The following is a 19,901-nucleotide window of genomic DNA, read 5'->3' on the forward strand; positions in this document are numbered from 1 at the left end:
GTGACAGTTGATCGATCATATGAATGACGTACATACGCAAACAAAGCAATAATATGTTGTTGTTGTTATGGTGTGGGGTGTTTGTCTTTTGTTTTGTTTATATATGGGAGATTGGGGCGGGGGGTGGTCGATTTCTCGATGTTTGTCAGTTATTTGATCAGTCGTGAATGCACATTGGTTGTTGAAGAGAAATTACCAATAAATATGATGTGGAAATATTTTCAAGGGTGCAAGTTTTAGGAAATGGTAGTGAAATCTGATCTAGATCTTCGATAAGATCCCAAAAATGGTTTTGTTTTTTTTTTTTTTTGTTTTTGTTATTACAAATCAATAATTGTTAACTTGGTTTATCAATTTTTGTCTTTAAGTCTTCTTGGTTTTTTGAATGGTTCTTCAATTGTTTTATTTTAAAGCCAATAATTAATTATTCAACACTTTCCACTTATAAACAAAAACGTATAGCAGTAGAAGATATGTCTCATTGGAATTTTTTTATAAATGTTAAGGGTATTAAGCATACGATTGTCAAGTCTAGGCAAAAGTCATCGTAATGTGGATCGGATTTGATAGTTAATAGTTAAGTATCGGCCATTGAGGGTACACCCAATATCCTTTAAGGATTCGTTTACTCTTTTCTTAATAAGTTTCTTTCTTGAGAACCCCCCAAAATAATAAAATAGTATATAATTTTCTTTAAAACGGACGGAAATATTCAACAGTTGTGATAGATAACCTAAAGTTGATAGTATAAGCCATAATAGTTAACTCCTTCCAGTTGCAGTAGTAGTGGTGGCAGAAGGAATTGCAGTGGTACTCGTGGTGTTGGTGTTGGTGGTACGTCAATCAATAGACTCTTGCGTTTAAAACTTAAGTTCCCATACAATACATTTTTTATAGTTAACGTTAAAATTATTATTATAAAAACTCAGAGATGTAAAACGCCATCTCTGGATTCAACAATGGGGGCGCCATTTCCTCCTGCCACACCACCGGTCGCTAATTGATGTGGATGATGCTGTTGTTGTTGTGATTGTTGGTGTGAGAGGCCACTGCCACCTCCTCCACCGCCGGCATTATCGTCAAGCGTTATGCCCGTTAAGTCTACAATCTCATCTTGATCATCTTGTTCCAGTTCATCGGATGTGTTTGTGTGATTTGTATGATGAGAACCGCTCGATACTTGACTAGTTCGCGAGAGGGAACCACGACGTGGAGATGTCAGTGTCCTTTGATTGGCCGGCTTAAACGTGATGATTAAATTTGAGCTGTTCGCGACCATCATATCGGTAACCTGTGAAATAAACAAGCCAAATAACATTAGAAATTCATTAATTAGCGATTTGTTAAAAACCAACAATAGACCAGCAATAGTTTGATGATAAAATCAAAAAAAAAAAAACACTAACTCATGACCTGCATCAAAGCCAGACACAAATATAGAACAAAATCTTGAAAGGTCCTCAAATCGCTTGCCGATAGCCTTTAGACAGCAAAAAAGAACCATTTTGGCTACATATCATGGGGATCACGAGTGAATGTCGCTACGGCCCCTAGATAAAGTTAATCGACAAAAGAGACTGCACTCCAGCAGATACAACCGCCTCAATTTCTACTAGGCTAGGATTGATTGTAGCACTTTTTTACCGGGAACGAACGACACACGTCAACTGCGGCAGGGGTTAACTATGATCACCACAAGGGTTGAAACACTGAGCTTCGATTTGTGTGGTGCTCATCATTACCACGAGAAGCTCAGCTAATAACTACCGGTCTCGAACGCAGGTTGTGGATACGTATAAGGGGTAGGTAATATATTAAGTCCATTGTGATACCACAGTAGCGACAGACCAAGGCGCCTGGCGGAAATCGAACCCACGACCCCTGCACTAGCAATTCAAGCACGCTACCAACTCGGCTACCGGGGCGCCCACTGCAATTGAAATCGCGAACAATCAGCGGTGTAGTTTGGAGGTCTCAATGAGAGCCCTGTTGGCTTCGGCTCTTGTTTAAATACAGAGTACCTGTGATGCTCGAAATGACAAGACAAGTCCCTTGGACCGGAACGATCTTGCTCACCTCTGAAGCTGGATTTACGCTACCTCCAGATGCAAAAATGTGGCTAAAACCACCACGACTCCTACACACATCACACAGCCCAGCCAATCCTTCTCGATTTACAATCAGACCGCTCGGTAGGCATCACACCCAAGTTGCAAGTTCCTAGATCTAGAACCTAGCAAACAAATTATATCTAAGGACAAAAACATTTCGTACTACAATGGCATGGGCTTGTGGCACGGGCAATATTCATACCCAAGTTTGACCAGGCAAGCAAATGCCTACATAATCAGGAAATGTCCCAATCGGCAGCGTGCGGAGAATGTTCAGAGAAGTTGATTACTATGCAAGAGAGCCATGGGCTTGAAATGGCGACTTAACATAAATAAACCACCACTACTCTTACACACGTCACACAACCCAGCCAATCCTTCTCGATTTACAATCAGACTGCTCGGTACGCATCACACCCAAGGTGCAATTTCCTAGATCTAGAACCTAGCAAACCAATTACATGTAAGGTAAGGTATAAATGCCTATATAATCAGAAAATGCCCCAATCAGCAGCATGTGGAGAATGTCCACAGAAGTTGATTGCTATCCAGGAGAGCCATGGGCTCGAAATGGTGACAGAACATAAATAAAAACCGTTACAAACATACGCATGGATATTATGATGGAATGAAAAGGAAGTGCAACTTGATACTTGCGTGAGGCAATTGCCATCCCTAACAAGCTCCGGCATAAGGGCTAAATCTTTCCGTTTTATAGAAACAACTGATGTGGGAACGGAGAGTTTAGAAAAATATGAGTGTTCTCTACCCGATTTGTTTTGATTAACCTTTATCTCTCTAAGCTTCATCAACTCTCTACTGGCGTGGCGACAATCTCATAACATCGACGAGCTGGCCGAACGGATGAACATATGTCCCCAAGACCTGGTAAAAATTTTCAAGAATCTCAACTTAAAAATCTCTCCTACGTAATCGCCACCCACACTATTCAACACTTAAGCGAAAAAGTGTTCAATGAGGCTTGAAGTCAAATCGATGGACAAAGAATTTCAACAATAAATCACCATACAAAATTGTTATGCCAATATTAAATTCATATAGACTATTTAATCACATCCATATTTCTATGGACCACATTTCTATGTTTCATATTTCTCTTTGCTTACCTGATCCAACGTTTTTCCAGCTACTTCAATGCCATTTACTTCTATAACCTCATCATTGACAGCCAACAATCCAGTACTCTCAGCCAAACCACCCGGTACAAGTCGTGATATAAATATACCCGGTTGCTTTTCAAGGCCATTAGGTGTTACTCGCACCGACGTGCCATCACGTATGTAAAAACCTAAAGGTTTCTCACTACCATGCTTCAGTAAGCGTACCCTTCGATGTGTTTCGGGCACAGTGTCCACATCTATGATGGCTGACACCTGGCGAAAATCATGCGGTAATGAAATCGGTGGTCCCCTCGGTTTTGCACTCGTCTGACCAAGCATACTGATAATGTTGAAATTATTTTTGGGCCGGGGACAACCATATTCCAAGTCTGATTCACGTTGAACGATTATGCGTAGAAGAGGTTGAGCTGTTTTTAAGGCACGCCCAAAGTTGTCATCGTTGTTGATGGGCAGTAGTTCTTCATCTCGTGGATCTATGTATCGTATAACGAATGATATATTGGCTAAGCCATGTAATTGACGGACGAGATTATTAAAATTTTCAAAGCTGGCCGGTTCATCGTTGCGTTTAAGGCCGAAACGTCGAAATTCGGCATCGAACTGTAATAAAGAAGCAGGAAATATGATGTAGACAAAAAATAAAACATATTTTTTTATTCAGATCTCCTCCTCCCCGTAATTTATCGATCAAATAATTACTTAACGTTAATTTACCAGAAAATGGACATTAAAATACTATACAAATCTTGGCTTTAATGATGTACCCCAAAACCTCAATTCTATAGCAACCGGTTGTACGTGCCGCATCGACCCGATGGAATCCTTCATCGGCAAGAGTGGCGCCTCAGCGTACAAATCGATATACAGGCCGAGTAGGTCAGATTTTCCTGATTTTAAAACAGGAAACTGATTCTGCTGTTCATAGACCATAAGCGAAATTAAAGGCTAGATCACTAACTATGAGTACCAACTAGGCTGGAACTTTGAGCTCCGATCTGTGTAGTGTTTATCGTCATCACTATCCGTGGGCTACCGGGCGGTACCGAATTTTGCATAAATATTGAGTGCCGGTCGATATGATAACGCGAGTTGTTGGCGCCTTTAAATAACCACTGGCCGTGAAAATGTGGCTACGACAACAATAACCTATGGCCATGTAACATGCAACATGCAACAACAGCATTGGACATTTGCGTGTCAACTCGAAGAAATTACTATCGGATGTTGAAGAAGCTAGATATACTGGAAATCAAGCAACTGACTAAAGTTCTCATTTTTGTAATTTACGATGTCTGGGATTTTATTAGGGTGAACCCGCTGCTGAAGCCAGCGGGCCACAAATGAAGAATCGTACAGATCGACCTCCCTTCTCTCGCCAGTAGCCAATGAGGCATTGCCTTGCTAAGGAATTTCCGAGCGCTGAGAGTCAGCATTGCGTTATTTATTTGCACAGCCCGATGACCGCTTTGCATTGTTCCCAGATCTGGATACTAAACAGAATCAAGCTGACGAAAGATAGAACACGACACACTGCAACAAAAACAAGAACTGCTTTGATTGTCAGCCGATGTCAAACAGGGCCATAGGACGCCTATTAATACTACAATATACGGTGTCTAACCAGTATATGTTGTCAGAATGGATGAAGAAGCTCCAGCAAAGAAGTCTTTTGAAGGCAAACACGGTGGTACACGCAAACCGGGAAGACCAAAATCCCGATGGAAAGATCAAGTTGTGGGAGACACCTCGAAACTTGGTGCCAGAGATTTTAGAATGAGCGCAGAAGATCGAAGCGCTTGGAATGCTATTCGACGTTCGGCTAGTGGAAGAAATATTCTGTCATAGCCAATTAAAGTAAGTAACCAGTATCTTCTGGTCTGTTATCGCTGCAGCTATTCAAATCAATATCTCGTAGACAAGCAGCCAACAAGAGACGTCAAGTTGGATCTTGATGACCTATTGCAAGATGTTCAACCCCACAAAAGAGAATCACTAAATTAAGCAGTGCAACTCGGCATGGGATAACTTTGAGCACCACAGGGGTTGGAAGCTCAGCTAAGGGCTACGGGCGCGTCCGCAGGTTGCGTGTAGTGGAATGCTAAGTAGGTATAGCTGCAACTGCAGACTCAGGCAATCAGCGGTATCGAGTCTAAATGAGGCGGGGCGGCACCGGCTCAGTGCCTTTGAGCCGGTGCATCCGTTTTTTAATAACCAATGACTGTCAGGTTTTACGGCGAATTGTCCTATAGGCATTACTTGACCAAATTCGCTGGTTGAATTGATTTATTTTATGAATCATTTAAATTATGTTTTACACATGAACCATAGCCTCTCTTTTTGAGTGGCACTGGCTCAGTGGCTATGTCCATTGGCTTTTTATTTTTTCGCAAACAAGTCGGAATTGTATCACCATAAAATCAACCGTGTTTGATACACTCAGCCAGTGAAAAATGTCTTAGAGAGGTTGGTTATAAAATTGGCTTTGTATCTTGAATATAATTTGGTATTGTATTACTATTCAGTTTCTTTATTTATTTAAACAAAGATGTGCTTTAAATCCTTTCACCCGCAAATGACAAAGTGGCGTATATCTATCAATACAAATTATAAAAACTAAAATCGATATATGTGAACGAAAGAACATTCAACAAGTAGCTGTGTATGCCACGGGCCCGGAAATCAAACAACAAACATTATGCTAAACATCCTTGTTGTTGTAAGCCACACACCATCGGGCGTAACATGGCAAATAGACAACAGGCAAAAATATTCAGACCATGAATCACTTGTCATTTCAGAACAGCAGCAGAAACATCATTCTCGCTTATCGTAGATCTCTCGTACGCCTTAGTTCCAAGATCGCTACTCTTCAATACGGCAAAAACACAGATTGGAATGCAAGCAATCACATTCATCGTCTATATTTCCATCGAATGACACCACCCGTTTCCGCAACAAGGCTTGAAAATAGGTTCCTTGACTTTGATTACCTTAGATTTCACTTCAATTATATTTGTTGCTACATTTGGTAATGTGTGGAACTTATTTTTCGACATTTTCTGTTCACAGATTCACTATTGAAGATTTCTTGTTGCTTTTCTCCTCTTTGTATTCGTCGTTTAAACCATTTACAATTTTGTGTTACTGCTCCGGCACAAGTGAAGCCAACACAATTATGAGGCACTTTTATTTATTTAGCTTATGGTTTCTGGAATGTATCACTTTTCAAAGAATTTTAGGGTTTTAAAATAAAAATAAAAATGAAAAACTGAGTAGAAAATACGGACACACACACTAAACACACTGGATCCAAAAGTCGTCGACTAATCGACTTTTTGTGTAAAAAAATCGTCGAAAAAAAGTCGACTTTTAGTGGATTAAAATAAAATAGTCGAAAGTCGACTTTTAACAGCAGTTTTCTTTACCAATGTTTGGGTATATAAAACAAACCTATTGCTTGCTTGTACCCATGGCTAGAGATGGGCGATGGGTAAATACCCAAAACGTATTTACCCGGTAAATTGGGTAAATACCCCGGTATTTACCCTTTTATACCCAAAAGCTGGGTATTTATAATTTTGCAGATATCTTGGGTACAAAAAAATTTTCAAAACAATTTTTGATGATTTCGTATTCTTTGTATATACACCTGACCTTCTGATCTCATAACATCGGGTTTTAGTTATATATAGCCGCAATATGAACCGATCTCCAGACTTAAAGTCTTGAGGCAATAAATTGGTCATTTTTCATCCGATTTCGATAATAGAGTCACAGTGAGTTCTGGTAGACCCTATTAATTGCTGTGAAGTGCGGTTCAGATCGAACTATATTTGGATATAGCTACCATATAGACCGGCCACCCGATCTCCCGATATAGGGTATCGAGGTGATAAAAGATCCATTTATTACCCGAATTCGATGAAATTTGACACAGTGTGTTTTGGTAGATCCATACCAAGATATATTCATTTACAGGTAGTGGCAGTTACCCAACAACAAAATATTGAGTGCACTATCTGTCAAAATCAGTGATTAGTGCAACTCCGATTTTGAGTATGTTACTAGTTCGCAACATTTTTCATTGTTTGTGTGTGCTATGGTTCTTAACTATAATACACACACACACACAGCGAAAACTCGTTGACAGATAGTGTACTTCGCGAGAAAAAATTTTAAAAATTGTGTGTGTGTATTATAGATAAGAACCATAAAACACACAAACAACGAAAATGGGCGCGAACTAGTAACATACTCAAAATCGAAATTGCACAAATCACTGATTTTGACAGATAGTGCACTCCATATTTTGTTGATGGGCAACTGCCACTACCAATAAATGAATATATCTAGCCTATTCCTGTCAAATGTGGTACAGATCGGACCATATTTGGATATAGCTGTCATATATACCCTTCTCATCTGCGTGTGTGTATACTTGTGCGTACATATGCGTCCAGGTTTAACGGTATGTTGTCATCTTCTTTCTCGCATATTCTCTGTTCATGTACGCACACGTATACACACACGCACACAAATTTCTTTGCATGTGTTGGCAAAATTGCACCAAGATGGCGGATTGCGCCATATGATTTGTGGTTGTTGTACAAATGAGACCACCTTTAATTGTTTCGCCATGGCGTGAGACCAGCTTTTTGTATTCGTGTATTCGCATTTTCTTCGCCACCATTGTTTATAATTTGTTTTACAGTTGTTTGGGTGAAAAGTCGAAGTCAGTTCTAGGCTAGTGACTTCACCTTGTTATTTCTACCATGGCATTATTTTAAACTGATATGGCAATACTTTTTAACAAAATACAACACTGCCGAAGCATTGACGTAAATGTCATATGCGGTGTTTTTTGGGCTAGCTGTGTTTAGAAATAAAAAGCAGGATTAAACCAATAAAGCATTAGTTTATATTTTCCTAAAATAACCACAATGGATGTTCGACCCAACCAAACGATATACATTAATAATCTCAATGAGAAAATTAAAAAGGAGGAACTGAAGAAATCACTCTACGCCATTTTCTCCCAATTTGGCCAAATTTTAGATATTGTGGCTCTAAAGACATTAAAAATGCGCGGACAAGCATTTGTAATTTTTAAGGAAATAGCAAGTGCTTCGAATGCTTTGAGAACAATGCAAGGATTTCCCTTCTATGACAAACCTATGCGTATCGCATACGCTAAATCCGATTCGGATGTAGTGGCAAAGATGAAGGGTACATTCAAGGAAAGACCAAAGAAACTGAAACCACCCAAGCCAGTGGTGCCAGCAGAAGACAAAAAGTAAGTACTTTTAACATCTCAACATGTCTGATATGAAATAAACGTTTTCCTTTACAGGGATAAAAAGAAGAAGGCTGCCAATGCAGAGAATTCCAATCCAAATACACAAAGCGAGCAGCCACCAAATCAAATTCTTTTCCTTACCAATCTACCGGAAGAAACGAATGAAATGATGTTGTCCATGTTGTTTAATCAATTCCCTGGATTCAAGGAGGTGCGCTTGGTGCCAAATCGCCATGACATTGCATTCGTTGAATTTGCCACCGAACTTCAGAGTAATGCTGCGAAGGAGGCATTGCAAGGCTTCAAGATTACACCGTCTCATGCTATGAAAATAACATTCGCTAAGAAATAGTTTAAGAATTATCGGCCTATGCTAGATTTTCGTTTACTTATAGCAATTATGTGTATGCATAATGCATTTACTCAATATTTGCACAGGCACAATTTTGCCGAGGAGTTCGCGTATTTTTGTAATTTAGTAAAAGTTTTTATAAGACATTTAAAATTACTATATATATGTATATGGAAAATATACAAAGAATATATAAATTTCAAATAAAACAAAGACCACATTTTTGCTTTTATTTCAATTTATTCGAACATTTTATGAACGGCGAATATTTTAGGCTGCCTACTTATCTTCTATTGCTGTGTTCAGATTATTTCAATCATCACCTTCTCTTTCATTATGGCGAATTCGCATTAGCTATATACTTTTCAAAATGTTTGGTTAGTTTTTCAGCATGACCTCCCACACACACATCTAGAATTATTTTATTTTTTATGAATACAAAAGTCGGCATGACTACAACATTATAATCTACGGCTATATCCTCGCACTCATCTACATCGACTTTTAGCATAAGAGCTTCACCGCAATACAGACTTGATAGTTCTTCCAAACGAGGTGCTATAATCTTACAATGTTCACACCATGCAGCGAAAAAATCGACAACTACCAGCTTATCGCCTGCGTTGGCCACATAGTTGTCTAATTGCTCTTTGCTATGGATTTGATAAATCATCTTTCTTTGAGTTTTCAGGAATTGTGCTTCTAATTGAGTATTCTATGTAAGAAAAAGTTTTAAAATATTCTATTCTATCTATTCTAAAACAAATATTTGAATTTATGGTAACAAAGAGGGCGATGGTACCTTCGGTAGATGTGACGTAAAGCTTTCGGGGTTCATTCAGAGTGGAATGGCCAAAAGTGAGTAATTTGTTTGTCTCCGCATCCGATCTTGAAACTCCCCTGGTCATGTCAACTGACGACTAGTAGCTAATATAAGAAAAGGTATTCAAGCTAAAAGATATTATCCATCTATTACACCTCCTCCAGACGGATCGTTTCATATGCGGACGATTGTACGATCATGGCATTAGGCTCCCAACCATTGTTGACATCTACATATAGTCCGACGAAGAGGACGCAGAAGGCGACGACGCTTGTGGCCCACTGCTGGCTATGTTCGCACAGCACCTTGCGACATAGCCAGTATGACTATACTCCCCTAGTGAAGTGAGGCCAGAACAAAATCGGAATTGTACCCACTCCATGCACCGGTTACACCTCACCAACACCGACCGATGATGAAGGCGGTTCTGGCAAACCGAACAGAACCAGGGTCCGGGGTTATTTTCAATCCCGACACGGACCAGAAGTGTGTGGAGAAGGCACTCCGGGATGTGACTCTCCCAAGACGAAAAAAGACGAACACGTACACTGAGGCGGCAACCCTTGCCGTTGAGGATTCCATCGGGTCAATCCGGTGCGTACAACCGGCTGCCATGGGATTGGTTTGTTTGTCTATTCCGCATAGACTCAAAAACGGCTGAGCAAATTTTCTTAAAAATTTTCACAGATGGTGTATAATGATCCGTGGTGAAAATAGGGTACTACATTTTTATATATCCGAAAGGGAGCGGACTCTCCCCCTTACTCTTATTTGCAGAAACTCCAGATCTCGGGCGATTTAAGTGACATTTTGTGTACTCTCTTATAGTAACCTAAAAACAAAAATTTGGTATCCTGATTTCGGATGGAGTACCTAGGTGGACGCCCCACCTCAAAACCTACCAAAAATATATAGACCAATCACGACAATATGAGACTCAAATGAAAGGTATTTAAGAGTATAATACGAATCTGATACCCAAATTTGGGGCCAAGTGTTTGGGGGACCATACCAACCCCCAAAACACCCCTAAATCGGACATATTTACCGACCATGGCAATATGGGACTCAACTGAAAGGTATTTACGAGTAGAATACGAATCTGATATCAAAATGTGCGATCAAGTGTTGGGGGGAGGCCCCTCCCTAAAAACATCCCCAAACAGGTTTTATTGTATTTACTGACCATATGGGGCTCAAATAGAAGGTATTTGAGTGTAGAATATGAATATTATATTCAAATGTGGATACCCCCCACCCCCCAAAGAGCACAAATTTGCTAGCATAGCAATATGGGGCTCAAATGAAAGATCTTTGGAAGTACGCCATAAATCTGATATCAACATTCGGGGCCGACAGTCAAGGGACGGCCAACCCCCAAATAGGACGTATTTGCTTAATATTTACGGGTCAAGGCAATATGGGACTCAAATGAAAGGTATTTGAGAGTAGATCACGAAATTCATGCCCACTCTCGGGACCACTTTTCTGGGCGTTCAAACCACCCCCAAAACTCACCAACCGTCACCCTGGGAGCCTTCTTACTTCCATAATCCCCATGAGAATATCGGGCTCTAATAAAGTCTCTTAAGAATGGAGTACATCTAAAATCCAAATTCAACCCGTTGAACCCCGTTGAGCGAATTCATAAATCAATAAAGATCATATGGGATTCAGATTAGGGCATTTAAATTGTTTAACTTGGTATGGTATGGTATGCCACTAAAAGCTCTTTAATTGCCGAAAATAAATATTTAAGGGATATTTTTGTTCCATATAAAGTAAAAAAAGGCGCAGCGGAGCGCGCCCGGTTCAGCTAGTAATTTATAAATAAAAAGAAACAAGTTTATATATTGGTCAAAACAAAACAAAAACATTTTTATTTCACTTCCAAAAGAAATTAAATTATAGCAAAGAAAACTCATGTAAAAATCTACGGTTGCCTGCTCAAAGCGTTTGATAAAAAATTGACTTTTGAGTTGACTTCTTGTGTGAAAGGTGCTATTAACAAGATTCTGGGTCATTTTATCATTTTAGTGGTTTCCAAATCTCCATAGTTTAAGAGATATTTAATGAACCACAAAAAAGTAGATGAACTTTAGTTTTCGAAACAAAGAAATAATGGCATATGGAACACATTAGCAGACAACCGACTATATATATATTAATATTTTCTTATTACTTAAACAAAAAGTAATTGTACAATGTTTTGTTCCAAAGTAGTAAATAAGAAGTATACTGAGGTATACGAATGGAAGAGAGAGATTAACAAAAACAAGCTTATAATTTAAGAGAATATAAACAAAAAATAAAAACAAAAATGTTTTTTCATAACAATTCAAACATTAAAAAACATAAAACACAAACTTCTGTGAGGTGTTCGTTGTAATGTTGTAACATTTGATGGCTTTAAGCCATTAGTATACATGGCATTAGTTGAAAGTAACTTAAAAATATTATCCTTGGGATTTTTCTACCAGGTTTGTTCAAAACAAAACATTAATATCTTCATCTTATGTGATCTATTATCAAAAAAGATCACAAAATAAACTTTGCTTTTTTCTTTTAAAAAGCGTTGTAAAAAGGGTATTTATGACCCTTTTAAAAAATTAAAGGTTAAAAACTTAAAACTCCTGTGATTCTTAGTTCGCTAATTATTTGTAAAGTTTAAAATACGGTATTGTTTATCTTTTACCTCTCTTTTAAGGGATTGATACGCCTTTTTGGATTTAAAAAAAAAAGGAAAAACAATTCGGGGAAGTCTTCAATATGACACTGTAAAAATATACATACTCGTAAAAAAAATTCTTCCTTAGAAGAGAGAATGTTTTATAAAATAACATTTTTATACAAGCAACAATTTTGTGCACATCGTTTCTTCATCTTGAGTAGAATCATCTGAAAGAATAAGAAAAAATATTTAAAGCATATAAAATTTGTTTATTAAAAATGGGCATGGCAGCATATTTGTTTTCAACAGAAAGGACTCAGAAAATTTTTATTCAGAAAAATCTGTTAAAATTTTAGAATTTTTTTCTATTTTCTGATTAGTTCGGCAGACGGTCTTCTTTGTACGATTTTTTTGTTGTAGATGTATTGACATGTTTTATTTTATAAGTTTTATTTTCTTATCTTATTTTCGGCTTGTGAACATGAATTAAACACAATTTTAAGAAATTTCTTCATTCGTCATTTCTTCTTCATCCAATCCCATGGCAGCCGGTTGTACGTACCGAATTGACCCGATGGAGTTCTTCATCGGCAAGGGCTGCCGCCTCAGTGTATAACACACTGCTACAACAACAACAACAATTTCAATAAATCTTTCATTTTATAAAAAAAAAAAAATTAAGGAAAATTTTGAAAAAAATTCTATACTACCATACGGATATGGGTGGCATTTTTGGGGTAAGGGGGAGGGTCCGCCTCCACCCGATATCTAAAAATTATATAGCCTATGTTTCCTTCCAGACAAACGTACACAATCTACAATCACAATTCAGTCTATATGGAACAAACAAACCGAGTCCCATATATCCGTGATTAGCTAATGTTCCCATTTTGGGCGTTTTTGTGGGGTGAGGTGGCCCTCTATACTTCGACATGAATTTTCATGCCAGATTCGTTATCTACTGCCACATACTTTTCATTTGATACCCATGTCATCCTTACCGGTCCACTTTTATTTTTGGGTAGTACTTTCTATCGAATTTCGATAGAATCGGTTAACAAATGACCATTTCATTGCTGTATTACTGCAAATCGGACAAACTTATATATGGGAGCTATATCCAAATCTGAACCATTTCCATAAAATATACCAGTACTATCGAGATAGCAATAGGAAAAGACTTCCTGCCAAATTTCGAGAGAATCGGTTAACAAATGACCATTTTATTGCATTGTTACTGCAAATCGGACGAAGATATTAATGGAAGCTATATCCAAATTTGAACCAATTTTTATGAAATTCACCAGCAACATCGAGAATCATAAGAAAATCCTTCCTGTCGAATTTCTAGAGAATCGGCTAACAGATGACCATTTTATTGCATTATTACTGCAAATCGGACGAAGATATTTATGGAAGCTATATCCAAATCTGAACCAATTTTTATGAAATTTACCAGCAACATCGAGAATCATAAGAAAATCCTTCCTGTCGAATTTCGAGAGAATCGGTTAACAAATGACCATTTTATTGCTGTATTACTGGAAATCGGAAGAACATATATATGGAAGCTATATCCAAATCTGAACCGATTTTTTCCAATTTCAATAGGCTTCGTCTCTAGGCCGAAAAACATGCCCATTCCAAATTTCAAGACGATCGGATGAAAATTGCGACCTGTACTTTGTACACAAATTAACATGGACAGACGGACAGACGGAAAGACAGTCGGACATAGCTTAATCGAATCTGAAAAAGATTCTGAGTCAATCGTTGTACTTATCAATGGGTCTATCTCTCTTCCTTCTGGGTGTCTAATGCACTAAGTTAGAATACCCTGTACCACAATAGTGGTGTAGGCTATAGTTATTACACCTACCTTTTGTGCATCGCTAATGGCTTATTTGGCATTAGGAGATTCCTCAGCTTCTGGCTTTAGCTTCTTTGGCGAAGGCGTTGTTTCTTTGCTTATAGGTGATGCATTTAATCTTTTTCCACCTTCCAACTTTTCCTCATCGACTCCAAAGGAAAAACTTGTAGTAGTTATTGAAAGAGATGAATTGTTCGTATGTCCTGACATACCATGTGGATTGTAGGTGGTATTTTTTTCCAATTCAGCTTCAACATCAATAACATCTCTCATTTCATAAGAGTGTAGATTATTTTTAAAAATAAATGCTATATTCGAGAGAATAATTTTTTTTTCTAAATCGAGTATGGGTAAAGGTACCCCTTTCACCTTATCTCTATTGAGTTTTTCATATTTTTGGACTTGATATATCATCTTGCGCAAACGTTTCATTTCCCTAAAATCGAAAGGATCAGAGTGAACATCTCGTTGTAACATTCGCCACATAAACGAACGATTATTTTTATATGCCTTAAATTCTTTATCGATAGGTGGAAAGTGTCTCTTCTTTTGATTGACCGATTCCATGATAACTTCTTTTGATAGATTCTCCATGGGTGATTGCATAACGTCATCGGAATCTACTTTTGATAAGAAGGTGGGATGGAAAGTATCAATTTTTTCAGGTAGCTTGTCAGTTTCTTTATTAAGTGATAGTTGTGGGGATATGCAAAGGGTGGATGTATCCCCTGTTTGGTTTTCCTTAGCAGTTTCAAATTGATGCATTTTATTTTGTATGGTGTGAGATGGTTGGGAGGTAACAATAGCTTTGACTTGCTTAGCAGTTTCTAAATGAAGTGAAGATTCTACTGGAATGCTTTGGTTAGTTATGTCCTCGGTTATATTTTCCTTAGTATTTTCAGTTTTATACATTCCATTTTGTGTGGCCAGGGAATCATTTATCATTATAGTGTTATATGCTACCGAGGAATTCATTTGTTCCATGACTTCAGATTCCTTCTCAGTTTCTAAGTTAGGTGTAAATTCTATTGGTGTGCATTCCTTTGCATTTTCAGTTTTACAATCCGTTTGTGAAGCATGAGACTCATTTAGTACATTTTTAGATGTTGGTGCCCATTCGGAATTTATGCCACTTGTTTCGAAAATTGTTTCTGCTTTGGTATTGTCCTGTATGTTTTCTGAAAATTTATTCTCTCCTAGTTTTTGGAATTTTCTTTGCCTATCTTTCTTCCAATTTTTGCCAATTTGGGGCACTAATATTTCTGTTCGCCTAATCGTTTTGCGTTCTATCTCACCCGAGCTCATCAAGGCCTTATCTTCTACATTTATGGGAACACTTATGGTAGTGTTTATTGCTTTCGGATTGACTCTTTCATACATGGCAATAATCCTAGAGAATCTGGGTACATAGTCGGAGATAATTTTTAGACCCGTGGCTTCCAATTGGTTGACCTTCCACAGAAACGCAAGACATCTGATATAAAGCCTGAAGCGTTCTACTTGATGTTTGCGACATTTTCGTACAAATGATGGCTTTAAATTTAGCTTGTTAATTTTGTCAGTCAGTGCACGCCTAGCTCTGGCTTCTGTTTTAAATGATGCTTCGAAGTGGTAAATCTTGTAAAGCATTTCATCCCTCTCCCTTTTTTGTGATAGGCTCAGTTCATTTGTATTTGGGTTTGCAGTGTTGAAACTTTCAAATTTGTTGCGGATGCGTTTGTAAGCGCGTCCTGAAACATTGTAGCCATCATATAGCCATTTTGGCGCGGCAGTGAAAACTTGTATGCTTTCGCCATAGTTTTCATCGTATAACTTGCAGTCCATGGAGCAAGTTTCTGAGTCAGTTTCACTAAATATGTCGTACTTGTTTGTAGAACAATTTTTCATATTTGAAGCGTTTGATTTTGAAACTAATTCGTCTTTGACATTTATTTCAATAATTGCCTCATCCTTGCCAGCTTTAAAAAGGTCTCTTTTGTCATTTGCTTCTTGTGTTACGAGGCAATCAATGCTAGTCTCCTCCGTTTGCATGACACCTTCTTTAAATGCAATTCCGCTAAGAGAAGTTGTTGGTGTTTTAATGTCTGCTTCCTCTGTTTCGTATTTTTTTATGATTCTAGCTGCCCATTTTCGTTTGTTTTTGCTCTTTCTGTCCTCCATGTTTGGTTGCAATTTGTCCAGCCTTTCAATGATATTGAGAGCATTTTTGTATTTCCTCTTAAGCTTTTTCGTCGCGATGTCTGACCCTAGCAAAGTACTTACAGTGCGATTGCATAGACTCTTATCAACTTGAGTTTCCAGAATTTTGTTATTATTATTTGAAAAGTAGTCAATGTCCTCGGACATAGTTAATTCTGTGTTGGCTGGCTCAGCCATGGGCTCCCCAACAACTAGTTCTTCTTTTTTAATCATTTTTTCCATAACCTGATGAGAATTGTTTGTGGTGCTGTTGGTTTTCAAATCTCCGTCATGGGCTTTGACGGAGGTATAATCACCAGCAAGTAACTCTTGTGGTTTAGTGCAGTTGTCATCGGCCGATTGTTGCCTTAATTTAATGATAGTTTCGTATTTTTCTATAATGCGAATAGCACTCTCCTTTGTTTTATAATCCTTGGCTTTCAAAGTTTTTGGATTTCTTAAGCTCAGCATACGAAGCTGTTCCACAGCATTTTTATAAGATTTTCTTTCGTTATTTTTAAGAAATGGCGCCACTTTATCAAATCCGTACTTTTTTAAAATATCCTGTTTAGCTATATTTTTTTCTCCTTTTACATTCTTGTTCCCAGTTCCATTGTCTGAATTGGCTACATTTTCGGCTTCCTTCTGTTCCATTGCTGCTTTTACAATATCTTGCAAATGTATGAACTCTGGTACCGCTACCTTCACAATATGCTTAAGCATTGTTTGAGGTTTCTCAACAACTGTTATCTTTTTAGACTTCGGTCTTCTTCGTTTGGGAACCGCATAAAACGAAGAGCTTATGGATATTTCTTCTCTCTTAATCATTTTATAACTGGGTCCATCGACCGATTTATTAATGTCTGGCACACTTACAGTGATTTCCTTAAAATTTCGTTTGTGTTTATGCTCATATCTTAAAACATAGGAAGCCATTTGGGATTTTTTATAGAGAATATCTTTCTTCAATTCATTTTCAGTCTGATTCTGGTTGTTGATAAGCCAAAGTTGTCGCAGACAATATAAATATCTCTTATATTTACGTTGTTGCTTGGATAGTTTCCTTTGTTGGTTCTTTTGCGCCTCCTTCTCCTCCGCCATGGACTGAAATTCATCCGATTCAAGTTTGTTATGTACATCTGATGAAACCTTACTCTTATTGTGTTCATAAATAGATTTGTTTGGTGACAAGGCAGATGCTGCTGGCCATTGGGGACTTAAATTGGGCAGCGGATGTTCAAACTGTTGCGAAACATCATTCGGAGTTGGTGATAATGCAGCCGAGACTTCGTAATTGTCTATGGTTTTTGGATCTTCGTCCCCAAACTGAGCCGCAGGTACTATTTCTTTGAAAAAATTTCTTTTGTTTCCTGCTACATATTGCAATAGGTCCGCTTTATCTGGGCTGTCTTGTTTTAATATGAATTCAGAGAGTAAATCAATATCATTGTCGGACATATTAAAACCATGATCTGTAGATTCTTCGTTTTCTGATTTATCACTGCTTCTCTTTTGTTGTTGGTCGCCCATGTTTAAAGACATCTTCAAGTGAAATGAAAAACTTAGATAAAAAAAAGAAATAAAAAGGCATTAAGTTCGGCCGGGCCGAACTTTGGATACCCACCACCTTTCATCAAAATCCGGTGAAAAATGCATACCTTATGCCCCATAGCAGCTATAACGAAATATGTTCCGATTTGGACCAAATACTAATAAGTACAAGTCATTGTTTCATTGTATATAACAAAATATTGATCTTTTTAGTAGCTATATCAACAAATAAACCGATCTGAACCATATACGACACCGATGTCGAAAAGCCTAACATAAGTCACTGTGTCAAATTTCAGTGAAATCGGAGTATAAATGCGAATTTTACGGGGTCAAGATTTTAAATCGAGATATCGGTCTATATGGCAACTATATCCAAATCTGGACCGATTTGGGCAAAGATTTAGAAAAATGTCGAAGAACCTAACACAACTCACTGTCTCAAATTTCGACGAAATCGGACAATTAATGCTTTCATGGGTCCAAAACCTTAAATCGAGATATCGTTCTATATGGCAGCTATATCCAAATCTGGACCGATCTGTGCCATATTGCAGAAGTATGTCGAGTGGCTTAATTTAACTCACTGTCCCGAATTTCGGCGACATCGGACAACAAATGCGCCTTTTATGGGCCCAAAACCTTAAACCGAGAAATCGGTCTATATGGTAGCTATATCCAAATCTGGGCCGACCTGTGCCATATTGCAGAAGTATGTCGATTGGCTTAATTTAACTCACAGTCCCAAATTTCAGCAAATCGGATAATAAATGTGGCTTTTAAAGGCCTAAGACCTTAAATCGGCGGATCGGTCTATATGGGGGCTATATCAAGATATAGTCCGATATAGCCCATCTTCGAACTTAACCTGCTTATGGACAAAAAAAAAAGAATCTGTGCAAAATTTCAGGTCAATATCTCAATTTTTAAAGACTGTAGCGTGATTTTAACAGCCAGACGGACGGACATGGCTAGAACTCTTATATTTTTACGCTGATCAAGAATATATATACTTTACAGGGTCGGAAATGGATATTTCGATGAGTTGCAAACGGAATGACAGAATTAATATACCGCCATCCTTCGGTGGTGGGTATAAAAAGCGGGATCTATACTAAATTTTGTTACTTACCTTTAGTATGCTATGCAATGCAATAAATGAATGTATTGTTGAATTCTATTGTGTTTGAATGATAGTTAATTAAGCAGAAGGGACTTGAATTAAAACCATGAAAAAATTCTTAGATTCTTCATTTCTCGGTATTAAAAAGAATGCAAATTGAAATTCTGCATTGCCGGCAAACAATAAACTTAAGCACACCCCACACCCCCTTCAACACACCAGCTGATACAGTTTGTACATATAATAGTTCCTAAATTCAACATATACCGCTGTGGTCTGTCAAATCACTGTCGCCGACTCTACTCAAAGTTTGTAGCAGCAACTTTAAAAGCTTTACATGATACATCAAATGTGGCCTCGAAAATCCTAGAACTAAGTTCATTCGCATAAATATTGTCTATTAATTGTTTGCGAAATATCCCACATTCTATATCCCAATGACACGCAACAAAAGCAACTACATTGAAGCAGAGTTGTTTATCACCCAGTTCAGCATTTAATTAAGTTTGCAATTAATTGAAGCAAAATTTATTCTGATGCATCGTCATGTCGCCACTATTTTGCTCATGGAACTCAGTACCACCACTACTACGGAACCCGGCATGGGATAGCTGTGAGCACCACACAAGCTAGAACATTGAGCATTGGAAGCAAGTTGATATCCAAGAGCGTAAGAAAGAATAAGAGCTGGCGTTAGAGCTCAATACGGGATGACAAGTGACAAATTTTAAAGACACAACATATTTGAACTGCTTACGATATTTCGTTTTTCCTTTATTCCAAC

General features: G+C 37.9%; 4 protein-coding genes across 4 annotated transcripts; 1 reads left to right on the plus strand and 3 right to left on the minus strand.

The window, feature by feature from the left end:
* Nucleotides 1–290: 290 nt before the first annotated feature.
* On the minus strand, nt 291–6,561 carry LOC106082703 (partitioning defective 6 homolog gamma). Its single transcript, XM_013245375.2, has 3 exons — nt 6,244–6,561; nt 3,239–3,853; nt 291–1,291 (listed from the first exon to the last, which is right to left on the minus strand). Exons 1-3 carry the CDS (start codon nt 6,307–6,309, stop codon nt 926–928), a joined length of 1,047 nt encoding a protein of 348 aa, XP_013100829.1. The 5' UTR covers nt 6,310–6,561; the 3' UTR covers nt 291–925.
* A 1,528-nt stretch (nt 6,562–8,089) lies between these two features.
* LOC106082692 (U1 small nuclear ribonucleoprotein A) lies at nt 8,090–9,121 on the plus strand. The gene is made up of 2 exons (XM_013245356.2): nt 8,090–8,546; nt 8,604–9,121. The coding sequence occupies exons 1-2, from the start codon at nt 8,194–8,196 to the stop codon at nt 8,899–8,901; spliced, it is 651 nt and encodes a 216-aa protein (XP_013100810.1). The 5' UTR covers nt 8,090–8,193; the 3' UTR covers nt 8,902–9,121.
* On the minus strand, nt 9,093–9,658 carry LOC106082693 (thioredoxin-2). Its single transcript, XM_013245357.2, has one exon. The coding sequence runs from the start codon at nt 9,572–9,574 to the stop codon at nt 9,236–9,238; it is 339 nt and encodes a 112-aa protein (XP_013100811.2). The 5' UTR covers nt 9,575–9,658; the 3' UTR covers nt 9,093–9,235.
* Nucleotides 9,659–12,417: 2,759 nt separating this feature from the next.
* On the minus strand, nt 12,418–18,000 carry LOC106082704 (uncharacterized). Its single transcript, XM_013245376.2, has 2 exons — nt 14,275–18,000; nt 12,418–12,622 (listed from the first exon to the last, which is right to left on the minus strand). Exon 1 carries the CDS (start codon nt 17,983–17,985, stop codon nt 14,296–14,298), a length of 3,690 nt encoding a protein of 1,229 aa, XP_013100830.2. The 5' UTR covers nt 17,986–18,000; the 3' UTR covers nt 12,418–12,622; nt 14,275–14,295.
* Nucleotides 18,001–19,901: the final 1,901 nt, after the last annotated feature.

The sequence above is a fragment of the Stomoxys calcitrans genome, chromosome 4, assembly GCF_963082655.1.
Source record: "Stomoxys calcitrans chromosome 4, idStoCalc2.1, whole genome shotgun sequence".
NCBI classification, from domain to species: domain Eukaryota; kingdom Metazoa; phylum Arthropoda; class Insecta; order Diptera; family Muscidae; genus Stomoxys; species Stomoxys calcitrans.

What these genes read in the sequence shown, in the direction of transcription:
- LOC106082703 (XM_013245375.2), bottom strand. Translation starts at nt 6,309, where the DNA reads ATGTCGAAAAATAAGTTCCACACATTACCAAATGTAGCAACAAATATA. An exon ending in TAATTGAAGTGAAATCTAAG is followed by an intron (nt 3,854 to 6,243) that starts GTAATCAAAGTC and finishes TCTTTATTACAG; the next exon opens with TTCGATGCCGAATTTCGACG. An exon ending in CTGGAAAAACGTTGGATCAG is followed by an intron (nt 1,292 to 3,238) that starts GTAAGCAAAGAG and finishes TTTATTTCACAG; the next exon opens with GTTACCGATATGATGGTCGC.
- LOC106082692 (XM_013245356.2), top strand. Translation starts at nt 8,194, where the DNA reads ATGGATGTTCGACCCAACCAAACGATATACATTAATAATCTCAATGAG. An exon ending in GTGCCAGCAGAAGACAAAAA is followed by an intron (nt 8,547 to 8,603) that starts GTAAGTACTTTT and finishes TTTCCTTTACAG; the next exon opens with GGATAAAAAGAAGAAGGCTG.
- LOC106082693 (XM_013245357.2), bottom strand. Translation starts at nt 9,574, where the DNA reads ATGATTTATCAAATCCATAGCAAAGAGCAATTAGACAACTATGTGGCC.
- LOC106082704 (XM_013245376.2), bottom strand. Translation starts at nt 17,985, where the DNA reads ATGTCTTTAAACATGGGCGACCAACAACAAAAGAGAAGCAGTGATAAA.